Source organism: Syngnathoides biaculeatus, chromosome 7 (genome assembly GCF_019802595.1).
Source record: "Syngnathoides biaculeatus isolate LvHL_M chromosome 7, ASM1980259v1, whole genome shotgun sequence".
Classification (NCBI taxonomy): domain Eukaryota; kingdom Metazoa; phylum Chordata; class Actinopteri; order Syngnathiformes; family Syngnathidae; genus Syngnathoides; species Syngnathoides biaculeatus.
Window position 1 is genome coordinate 18,588,789 of NC_084646.1, and position 12,117 is coordinate 18,600,905.

At 39.6% G+C, this 12,117-nt stretch overlaps 1 protein-coding gene across 8 annotated transcripts in view; it reads left to right on the forward strand.

Moving 5' to 3' along the window:
• LOC133503388 (adhesion G protein-coupled receptor E3) overlaps positions 1 to 12,117 on the forward strand; it is a 98,129-nt gene that overhangs the window by 74,355 nt on the left and 11,657 nt on the right. For 6 of the 8 annotated variants that reach the window (XM_061824972.1, XM_061824976.1, XM_061824973.1 and 3 more), the window contains one exon: positions 5,422 to 5,501. The exons of 1 other annotated variant lie outside the window; for it this stretch is intronic. In XM_061824972.1, the coding sequence (XP_061680956.1) occupies positions 5,422 to 5,501 (80 nt within the window). Of the gene's footprint in view, positions 1 to 5,421; positions 5,502 to 6,865; positions 6,961 to 12,117 lie in introns of those variants that run through there. One more of the 8 variants, XM_061824977.1, reaches the window with a different exon arrangement.

Genomic DNA, 12,117 nt, shown 5'->3' on the forward strand with positions numbered 1-12,117 from the left:
CAGCTATTTTGATGATGAAAATTGTTGCATTGGGTACAAGCTATACTTCAAAAATCTTACAAAGATACAATGAATGGAGCAAATAGTTTTTTAACCTTTAAAAATTTTGCCAGAGCTAATATAGTTTTTGAGATTAGTAAACCACTCTCAACCCATGATGTAATTTACAAGTGTCAAATTTGCTTCAGTCAATTACAGTATTTGAATACGGCATCAAATATTGACCTTGTGGCAGTTTCGATTTGTTGCACAATGATCGAGGTGTTTGATTCATCAAGACTGATGATCCCTTATAGTTACTGTATCAATCAAAAATTATTTTGTGAAATATGATGTACCCTTTGAACAGCATTTGTAAATGAATAACACTGGCACGGGACCACAGCTCTCAACAGACACTAACCTTCTACACAACATCCTGTCTTTTACTAATAAACATTAATATTACATATGAGTATGTTATCTGAACACTTTTTCAAACTACTAGTGAAGGAATACTGGAATAAGGAAAATTGATCTTGTGTGTGGATGAGTCTAGTTGCGTTTGTCACAAATGATCTGGTCTCCTTTTAAGTATGTCATGATAGATGGTAATTACACCTGCCCCAACTTTGTGGTTATGTTATTTGAAGTTGATTCCCCCCCCCCCACCACCCCCACCTTCAAGGCACATGTGTATCTGCATTCCCTTCTTTAACATGTAGGCTATAAACACCAAGCTGCTTTCAATATAACCTCTTATTAGGTGGTGATTATCTTGCCTGCATCTGGCTTATTTCAGCCGCTGACTTGAAGTTGGAGAGGCCAGAGGCGCACGAGGAAGAAAGGAGTGAAAACTTCCTGAACCAAGTTTTCACCTCCCACCTCTAAATTCCAATGTACCCCTCAAACTATGAACTACCAACATTATATTTAGGTTGTTTGGGGGGGGGGGGGCTGCCAATGTCTATTGTTAGTTTACTGAATTAAAAATGCTACATGGTCTTTGACAGTATTACAGTACTGTAGGTTTTAGGGATACTGTAGATCCCCAACTCAAATCTATCAATCCATTTTCTTAGATACTTATCCTCACAAGGGTCGCTGAGTGCTGGAGCCTATCCCAGCTCTCAACGGGCAGGAGGCGGGGTACACCCTGAACTGTTTGCCAGCTAATCGCAGGGCACATCGAGACAAACAGCCGCACTCATAATGACACCAAGGGGCAATTTAGAGTGTCCAATTAATGTTGCATGTTTTTGGGATGTGGGAGGAAACTGGAGTGTCAGGGGAAAACCCACGCAGGCACGGGGAGAACATGCCAACTCCACACTTGCGGGTCCGGGATTGAACCTGGGACCTCAGAACTGTGAGTCTAGCTGACCCAGCGTGCCGCCCCCAGCTCAAATATTTTTGTAAAATTTTTATTTACTGGTAACATTTAAACGACAACACAGTATTGTATGTACAAAACACTGGGGATTCAATCCACTATCCCTCTTTACAGTATATAACTCCAGTCTAGACTGATCTGAAGAATTGTGACTTGTACTGATGGAAATCGAGGCCAAGAGACTAGTTCCAACTAAGACTACACAATGATTAGGGACTCTATGTTGAAGAAAAATGAAATTAAATGAAAATAAGACAGAAGGAAGACCTGTATGACAGGCAGAGAAAGAAATAGTCTGGCTGAGGTCTTCATTGGACCCCACACCTCAGCTGTCACTCGATGCGCTTTCAAAGAGTAACACAATGGACCGGACAGATGGTCCCAAACGCACCGCAGTGAGCTTGACTCTATTAAAAGCTGTCTGCTTCATGCCAGCCGCCAACAAGATCTATTTGTTTCTGAATTGGATGTACATGTTTGACTACCGGCTTTTGTTGTTGCAAGAAACCCTCTAGCGTGTTTTGGCCACAAAACGGCCATTCCAAGTGTGACTGTGATGTCTGTGTTGAGTTTGATCTTAATTAAGAGACAATTAAAAGCGACACATGAAGATTTGAAACCAACAAAACTGTGACTGATTTGCACTGGGTGGCTGTCTGCCAACACCGCAGCATATGATGAACTTTTGGCTAACAACCAATAACTAGACAACTGTACAAACCCCGCCCCCAGGCACCCTACTGCCAATGTTACTCGGTAACTCCCTGCTATTCTCCCCTACCTTTTTAAAGAGAAGCTCTTTCACCTCAGACTGATGTGCTGACCTTTCTCCCTTTGCCTTGCCCCCCACCCTGATGGGTTCTCACATGCAGATGAGATAGGGAGCGATAAAGATATTTTGCAGTATTTCGGCTTGTGGGCGGGGATGTCATGCAGTGACACAGTGAAATTAGTTTTGGAAGTAGTTGACGTTGCCCCTCCCATCTTCAGATCAACTGTCCGCCAAGGAGATTAATCCTGACACAGAGAGCCCGTTTGAGAGCAGACGCGACAGGCGATGCAGGCAGTTCAGGCAAATTGGGCGGATGATTTGATGTCAGCGATACGTCGCGTACCATAAATCTATTGGCACCATTTCAAATTGGTGACATTACCAAATAAAATTAAATGGTCATTTGCCTGAAGACATTTTACCTTTTATGTCCTATGCCTTTTTTATACTTTTTCTCAATTTCTAGAAGATACCTTTTTGTCCCAAAAATATACATGTCTGTGTATCAGAATCATCTTTATTTTGTCAAATATGTCAAAAGAAATTTGTGTCTGGTAGTTGGAGCCACTTGACTACGACAACAGACAGTCAATTGACAGAGAATACTTTAGAGACATAAAGACATTGCAAGAACAGTTACAAAGCAATAAAAGGTTTGTAATCTGGCAATGATGGTACACATCATTTTTTTTAATTGTGGAAAAAGATGCAGAGTCCTCTTGTGTGTGTACATATACAAGATATATATATATAAGAGAGAGAGTGTGTGTGTGTGTGTGTGTGTGTGTGTGTGTGTGTGTGTGTGCGTGTCTGAGTGTAATGATTGACATACAGTATTACTAAAAGGTTGAACATGTACAGGTAAAGGAGCACAGCTGGTCATATTTCCTAAATTTACTTGAGCAATTATTCAACTTAGGACGTTAAATTTCATTCAAAAAACAAAATATTCTAGTTATTTCTAGGGCTGTAGAAAAATGATTCTTTTTTAGTCACTTTAGTCAGTTTTGAATTTTGATTAATCACAGTTAATATTTATAGTATTTAAAATGCATTTTAAAAAACTATTTACATATTTATGTATGTGGTCATCCATTTTGCAAAAGTGTTGCTTTATTTATCTATGGTACTTACGTTGACAACATTCCCACAAATACATCCACCAGCATTTTTTGTCATCCGATACTGTTGATGTACCAGTACAGCTTTTGCTGGTGGCTGCCTCAAAAATGTTTTGGCCCCGTCACACCATGACGTTCTGGTCAGCGTTCTATAGCATTTGAGGAAACGTTGGTAGTCGCCTATGGTCGCCGGGATAGCGCCAGAAGAGCGTTGTTTGAACGCTAGTGAACGTCAATGATCGCTGGGAATCGGCGAGAACACCGGTCCAGAAAAAAACATGCACAAAAGTTGTCACCGAGACAAGCGTTCATCAACGTCTAATTTTAAATGCTGAAGAAGGTTCGTGGAACGTTTTACTAAGGTTCGCCGAGCGTTGCACGCGTTTGGCTGTCGTTAGTCAGTCGTAACTCGAGCTTTACCTGGTTGTTACTTAATCGTTTGCTTTGCAGTGAACGACTCACTGGCGACCTGTCAAGGACCACTGAACAATCCCCTAGCGCACACAGCGTGTAACTAAAGTCAAACGAACGTCCTTTGGCGTCCATTGAGCGTCATTCGTGCATTTCCCGTACGTCCATGAATATGGGTATATAAACCGATGCTTTGCATTCGTACTTGCAGTCCGCACCCCACCTTTTTTTTGTCTAGGCGGCATGATGCTGACTGTTCAAACTCACTAGAACAACTGAAGTGAGTATGAAATTTCCAATGTTTTCATTACCGTTCCACTGTAAAAATTACACGCCAGCAAAACGCTATTCTGTCGTTATTCACCCATTTAGTCACACACTTAACACGCTCGTCTAAAATTGACAAATCGCTCGTCGCGCGCCAGTGACACATTAGTACGCGCTAATGGTTTTTAGGGGTATCGTATTTGGTCGCTGTTACATGCTTCTCGTGCGTTAGACACACATTAGTCAGGTGTTAAGACACACGTTAATCACACGCCAGATGTGTCATCCTCATTTGAGAACGCTGAAAAATAGAACGATTGAAATGTTCAGAGAACGTTGACCAGAACGTCATGGTGTGACGGGGCCATTTTGCTTTGAAATGATAGTTGTAGTGCTTTGATGAAAAGATTGTCCAGTGCTGTAATACATGCAAATTACCGTTGTGTTATCTTATGTCCTATCAGGGTGATTAATTGTATTTTTTTTCCTAAGCAAAGTTTGGCACCGTGCATGTGGGTTGGAATCTCTTAATTTATCTTTGCACTGGCATAAGTGTGGATTTAATTGCTTATCTTACAACACCTTCGCCACCTTTCATGTAACGATCCACGGTTAAGGTAAAGGAGCATGTGCAGTCAAAATAAATGCGAGTAATCTGCATTAATACATGATTAATGTGATACATTTTATAATTACCATAATGTGTGTATACTATACCCCTAAAATCAACCCCCAAAATCATAAAAATCATTCTACCTATGTATACAAGTGGAAGAGGTAGCAGCAGGAGCTAGCTCTCGGCTGGAGCAATCCTTATTAGCAATACAAGTGAGATTGCAAATTGTGGTAGAAAATAAGATATTTGCCACAAATATAGGGAAAAAAGTAGACCGCAAGAGCCCTGAACACACTGCAGTTGCAAATGATACCGAAATTGTGTCACAAAATGATGTGAAAGTGAATCCTTGTGCTGACTACAAGAGGATCAAGGGCATTCCTTGATCCTCTTTTACTTCCTAGTAATACTTACTCAGGCAATGTGTGCATCTCCATATAAGAGCATCAGCTGCACGTCTGAAAAGTGGATTGAGCCATGCTTGTCTTGGGTTCTCACTTGCGCTCAGTTGATTGCTCACCAGCAGGCACCCCCAGTTATTCTCTCTTCAGCTGTGGTCAGTGAATTCACAACTGGATACTTCAATGCACCTGGACACAGAGGAAAACTGGAACAGGGAATTTCATAAATGAATCCTATATATTTATTTTTTTTAATCGTTAAGAACTAGGATTCCGAAATGAAATTCAATTGTTTGTTTGGTTTGTGTAGGATTTTTATTTTACGTTTGTTTGACTTTTGAAGTTTTTTTCTTTTTATGGTTCCTAAAACCTTATGCTGATAGGGTTACCCCAGAAAAAAATTGACTTTAATTGACTTTAAATTGATTTAACACTATGTGCATGTCTGTGTCTGTCTCCAGCTCAGCTGCCCATTCCTTGTGTTCCAAGGGAGTCCAATTTCTCCACCCAAAGTGTTACAGGCACTCGTCTGCATAGAAAGGTAACTGACTCCCTTCACAAATGTACTACATGTAATGTAGTCCCTTGCAATGGGACTTGGAATGTTTGTGTTGCCAAATTGTTTGGATCGTTTTTTTTAGGGGGTGGGAGTAGGGGTGGAGGTGGTGTTATCAAGTGAGAACAAGTGAATTTGATCTTTAACCATTGGACAGAAACAGACTCAAGTCAGGCCGTGTGTTCAAACCACTGAGATAAAACACAGTCACAAGTTTGGGATTTCAAAAAAGTTGTTCAGCCAGATGCATTTGCTTTTAATTCGATTCCGCTGAGTGTGGATTTATTTAGGATTCACTACCATTTGAACTGGGCAAAAGTTGAAACGAAAACCCCCAAAACATTAAAATTGTTACACACTAAATTAATATGTATATTTAAGATTAACTCAATCTGATTATGTACTGTATACTATACTGTACTTTAATATAGTAACATTAGCATGAGTCAAATGTTTGCAAACAATTTCTCCTTAATCGTATGAGAAAGTGTATCTAAACCTTTGGTTAGCGTGTCTCAACAGGTTGTATGTTAATTAAAATGCACTTCTACATCAAAAAGCCGTAATTTCAGTGACTTGATAAGTCTGAAATAATGAAATCACGAGACACCATATAATAGTCAACCAATTCATTCATCCTTCTTGCTCAATCTCTGTCATTTGCACACAAGCCTCTGGTTTCCATGGCATTTGTCTCCATGTCCCCCTCGTGATCAATATCGGTACTACATCATCCATGCATCGTTTACTACTGCATTACAGACTGTTTAACAATTGTGATTTCATTAATACAGTCTACTCTATTTGCAATGGTATTGTTGTTGTTCTGTATTTAGTTATAGGTTCATTTTGATTCATTTTAAAAGCTAAAGAATATTATTTGTTACCGATAGATAATTTGCCTTGCTAATTCAGGCAACCCAATTAAGGACCATTATTGTTCAGTGGTTTTATAAAGTACTTCTCAAGGTAAAAGACTATTCATACCGATTCCGTTACTATTATTATGAGGTACTATAGGACTGTTTTATATATAAAAAAAAGATTAAAGGTTTTAACAATAGGAAAAATACACTCTTCCACCAAATGAGATTAATCTCAAATATATTAAAATGTTTTGAAATTATTTTTAATTTTTTCAAAAATCGTTTAAACAATTGTCACTATGATTTTTATTTTTATTTTGTGTGTGTGTGTGTGTGTGTGTGTGTGTGTGTGTGTGTGTGTGTGTGTGTGTGTGTGTGTGCTTCATTCCCAAACAACTGCTACATAACAATGTCAGACGGTCCTACCTCCAAAGTGAATGAGTCTGACTTTACTCTCCATCCATCTTTGTTGTTTCTTCTCAGATGTTGGGTGGTCCTTGTCTCTCGATTTCTCTTCCACTCTATCTCCTTTTCACTCATTGTCAAGTTCACAGCGTCTGTTTCTCTTTGAGCTTCACGCCATCCAGCCACGGCCTGAAACTCAATACTTGAGTATACACAATTAAGTTCACACCAGAGGTTAGTGGATGGAAGTATGGTCCCATTCTGCAAAATGCGGTAAATCAACCAGAGGATGGGAGGGTAGGAGAGCTGGCAGGTTATTTGGTCAAGGTTAAATAAATATTGAAGGCAAGCAATGTTATATGCTACATTGTGCGGATTTTACCTTTAAGGAGTTTGCCTTGCAATTAAAGCTAAGTCGATGTTTAGATGTTGTGTAAGTTTAGTCACTTTTCCACAACGTGAGTATATGTGCTTTTTTTAACACGATAAAAGACTTTCTTTAGCAAGTAAATATTCTGATTCACAATGTACAAATGCATTATTTAGAAGACATCAGGCAGAGGATACTGTGGGCGCCTACATTTTTTTCTCCAAAGTTTAGGTTAATTTCCAAGTGACATGATTTTTTTTTTCCAAGGACAAAACATTTGCAGTAAATAATAAACTGTTTCCCTAATATTCATAAAAGTTTTGTTTTTGTTTCATACTATATCAGTTCTTTGTTTATGCAAATGAAAAACATTGTAACTTGTGAAGAAATGGACAGATTTTTGCAATGGAGCAAAACAATATTCCTGGTTTTGTCCAGATAAAGTCACCCCGCTTGACCTTTGAAGCCTGTTGAGTGTTTCAGTGTTTGTTCACACGCGATTGGGAGAGCCGTGACAGGCCAGCTGGATCGACCACTTTAAGACACCCCAAATACGCACACACACACACACACACATACTCCAGGGGCTGGCGAGTCATTCAGTTATTTGATGGGCGGTGCATGAATGTGTGTATGTGTCAGGAGTGTTTTGGGGGTTTCCTGTTTTGGCCCATGTGCCTCATGTGCTTCCTGGCAGGGGGCTGGTGGTGTCATGTCATCTTTGCAACTGGCGGTACACTTGCAATTTTCCCAAGAGGTAAACTGATACGGTATACACTATGCGGCATGATAGAATAAGCTTCTTATCCCGCTGCAATTAAACATTTGACATTGTGACACCTAGTCAAAACATTCTGTGCCTCAATAACCTTGTTTCTTGTTTGAAATTTGTCCTGAAAATGCTCTGCTTAGGATGTAAATATGAGAGATCAAATGTCGACTTTGTTATCCTCCGTATGTGTGGTAAAAAATAGTAATAACATCATGAAAAAAACATGTTAACTTTGGAGATGAAAAAAAAACAAACTAAAATATGACTAAACATTTGAAAAACAGTCCATTAACACATGCACAAATTCTTTGGATTTGTGCACATAAAGTCCAATCATGTACTGATACCTGGACATGTTTATATCTTACACAATAACACACACACACAAGCACACATGCTCGTGTTGGGAGAAGCAGTCGTCACGTTCCATTAATCCACCGCAAGCAATGGGGATTGATCAATTAGCCCTGTTTAAAGTGTGGCTCAACCTGATCAATACCACTGATCACCAGCCAAAGGTTTTTCATTAAGACTAGCTGTGCTGCATGAGTGGACCCTATTAGCATAGATCACACGGGCTGTGAGGAATACCAAGGTTGGGCCCAAGATAGCTTTCTGTACGACTGGATGAATGACGAAGAATCCTACATTTAATGAATTTTAATTGGAATCATAAACCCGATGGGGGGGCGGAATAATCAATAGTTGGCTTAGCACCCTTCATTTTACCAAGACATTTTTATGCTCCTGACTTTGCGGGAACTATTTTATGTTCCATCATCCCTGTTGGTTTAGAGCATTGAGAACTCTCACATCAACTATTTAAAATTACATTATAAGCAATAAATATTTAAGACACCAAAATAATACATTCTGTACAACTCGGTAGATTTTGTCAATCTAACAGCCGACCTCTTCTGAAATTGGATAATTAATCAATTTGATCATTTAAATTAATTCTTATTTAGCTTGCACTGAAACAGGGCTTTGAACACGCACAGAGAGAGAGAGAGAGAGAGAGAGAGGAGAGAGAGAGAGAGAGGGGTTGGGGGGGCGTCAGTGTTCCCAAGTTAGTGGCTTTTCCGACGTCTCTAGGGACAATTTTTCAAAACTGAAACGTGACTTCAATCCCCACTGAGAAACTGACAACATGAGCAGAATTTTTTTCTCATGATTATCCATATGACAAGAACGGAACCCGGTGGAAGACAATCTCAGGGTCAATCACGCTGAATATTCCCAAATAACCTGATACATTGTAAAACATTTATTTATCGGCATGTTGGAATTTTTTTTTTGCAGTGGTCTCCTTGCGTCAGCTATGCAACTGTGTTTGAGAGAGCAGGCGTGAGTGCGGCGACAACAGACATGGAGCAGCTAAGCCATGCGGATTGACGGCTCATTTTTTTTTTTTTTCATACTCTTTTAACAAAAACGTATTTGGTATCAAGAGAAATAAAGCAAATCCAAGAGGGGGGAAAAAAAATAAATCGCAAAACTCATTCTGAATAATATCTTTGTCAATTGGTTTTCTATCAGCGAAGGGAGAGAAAATGATTTGGATTACACACCCCTACTTACAATATAGTATATGATGTCAAACTACAGTAGATAATGTTTAGTCATAATGCAGTGCTATAAATAGGGACAGTAAACAGTAAACTTCATATGGAAGATGTACATTTTGTATGAAGTGAAATAGCAATACATTTTTTACACAACAAGTCCCTGGTGTATTCTCGTAGAAAACTAAAACAGACACAATACCAAGTAATAAAAATAGAAATGGAAAATGCTAAACGTCTAATATAAGGAACTTAAAAATTGAACAGTTCTATGTATTATCGTTTCACACAATTGTTTGATGAAATGTATTTATTTTCTAGAGCCTGGAAGTTATGTTAGCATTCTGACCCACTGCATCCAAATAGCCTTTATTTTTCCATTGTGGCTTTCCCTTTTGTTTTTGGTTACCTGAAAAACAGCGGATGTTGCGCCATGGTGATATTTTGAATCCACAAGTCCAACAGAACCCAGGAGATCAGTCACAGTTTCAAACACAAAAACTGCCACTGACAAACTCACCTTTCTCACCCTCTTCTAATCCCCAGTGAGGCTGAGGGCCATTGTTTCACATACACAATCCACAATGAATTAAAAAATGGACGTGCTTTGTTCAGTGAGGCTGATGCATACTGCTGTCACGGAACCTGTCGTTAATGTGCCATCACTACATTTCATATCCTCGGCAGACACAGGCAGAGCTTCCTCCATCTGTGTGTGTGTGTGTGTGTGTGTGTGTGCGTGTGTGTGTCTGATAGAGAGGACGACAGGCTTTGTAGAGGTCCAATAGATGTGTAGAATGAGTAACATAGGACGTTGGTAGGTAGGTCGCGTGTGTTAGTGCATGTGTGTGGGTGTGTGACCGTGTGTTTTGGCACATAGGAAGGGAGTTGGTCACCGAGATACCGAGGCAGACGGAAAGAGATCATCCTGCTTTTGCCGTGATTCAATGCTGAGGCCCATTTTCTCGACACACTAGGCAATTGGTCATTTCTTTGAGTTCAATATGTCCAGTGTTCATGTAAATACATCAACACGAAGTATGCAGATAGTATGGATTGGATGCTTAGACAGTCATTAACGTCAAATGTTCACAGATAAAAGCCTCAGTTCAATGCCTGGAAATTTAAATAGTTCTACTAAAGGACGTGCACTACTATAGAACTCAAAGGTGTTCAACGACTCCGTTATTGAGATGTATGAAAGAAGAATGATATTTCCGTGCGCTTTGGTGGGTGGGAGTGGGTGGTATGGATGAACAGATGACACCCACATCCACCTCCAATGTAGAGAGGAAGTCCCTATCAGAGCACAACAGGAAAGCGGCAGAGAGAAAACAAGTGTCTTTCTGGACATTAAATCACTTCCTGTTTGGCCTACTTCCGCTTCCAACTTCAACTTTTTCATCCTACCACCCCAGTTCAACCAGATTTTTAGAGGATAGAGCCGTTTCTTAAGGCTCTTGATTTCCATACAGAGCTCTGCAACTTCCTTTACCTTTTCTCAATCTCATAGCTTGTCGGTCCCCAACCACCAGGCTGCGGACCGATACAGGTCTTTGGGATTTTTGATACCAGGCACAACAGCGAGACGGAACTTTTTTTTTGATCATCAGAGAGTCTGATTATCAGTCTGAATAAAATACAGTTATTGCTGTGGACAATTCTCAAATCTGAAAGGCTTGCAAATGAGGTAAATAAGCTTTCAAAATGTCTCAAAAAACACTGAATACCTCTGCTCCATATCCAACACCCGATGTTTGTGAAGGCAAATATTTTGCAGACTGTGACGAATGCTAAGTCACGGGGTCAACCGAACATAAGTAGCAGACTTAAGGTGTCATTGTTTCTCATGACCCAAAGATGGGACTGGCCATCCATAAGATGTAAGTGTACAAACTAGGGGCTCCTACTAATTACAATTATTACATTCAGCATAATAGTGAGTAGGACTTTTAATATTTTGTTTTTATTTATTTATTTGTTCGTCGCGCTCTTGTGTATTGGGTATTGCTCTCTTTAGTGATCTGACCATTGAACATACTCGAATTTAAAAATGGAAGAAATTATTTAGTCTGTCCTATTTTACACCTTCGAAGTTATACATTCCACTAAACTAGTAAAATCAATTACTCCTCATCTTTCTCACCAAATTAATTCAACGCAGTTGCTGAATTAAGTAGGATTCAGGTGAAACCAAGAAGTTTAGTCAAAACTTTGGTTGAGTTGTGCTTCAAGACGTTTCTTTATGTAGTTTTTGTAAGTCCGGAAATGAATACGAATTGAAAAAGCACAATCAACATCAAATGCTGCCAACAGGTCCTCCTGCAGATGGTTTTCGGTCCGGACCTGGTGCTTTGATCAACATCCAAGAGCAAAAGCAGAGACAAAAAGGTTCATCTATGGTGGTAGCGGACACTTTTTAGCAGCGCTCAGAAATAAACGGTTTCTTTCAGCACACAAATATACCACCTTGTGTTTTGTGTTTTCAAACTGGGTAATACCAAATGGACTGCTGTAGGAATTAGCAGTTCTGTATAAATGTCACGTGTAAGTGTTGCACAAATCCTTTTCAGTTTTCTTCCTGTAGGCAACGTCCTGTTTATATCTGAATGCAGGTCAGGGA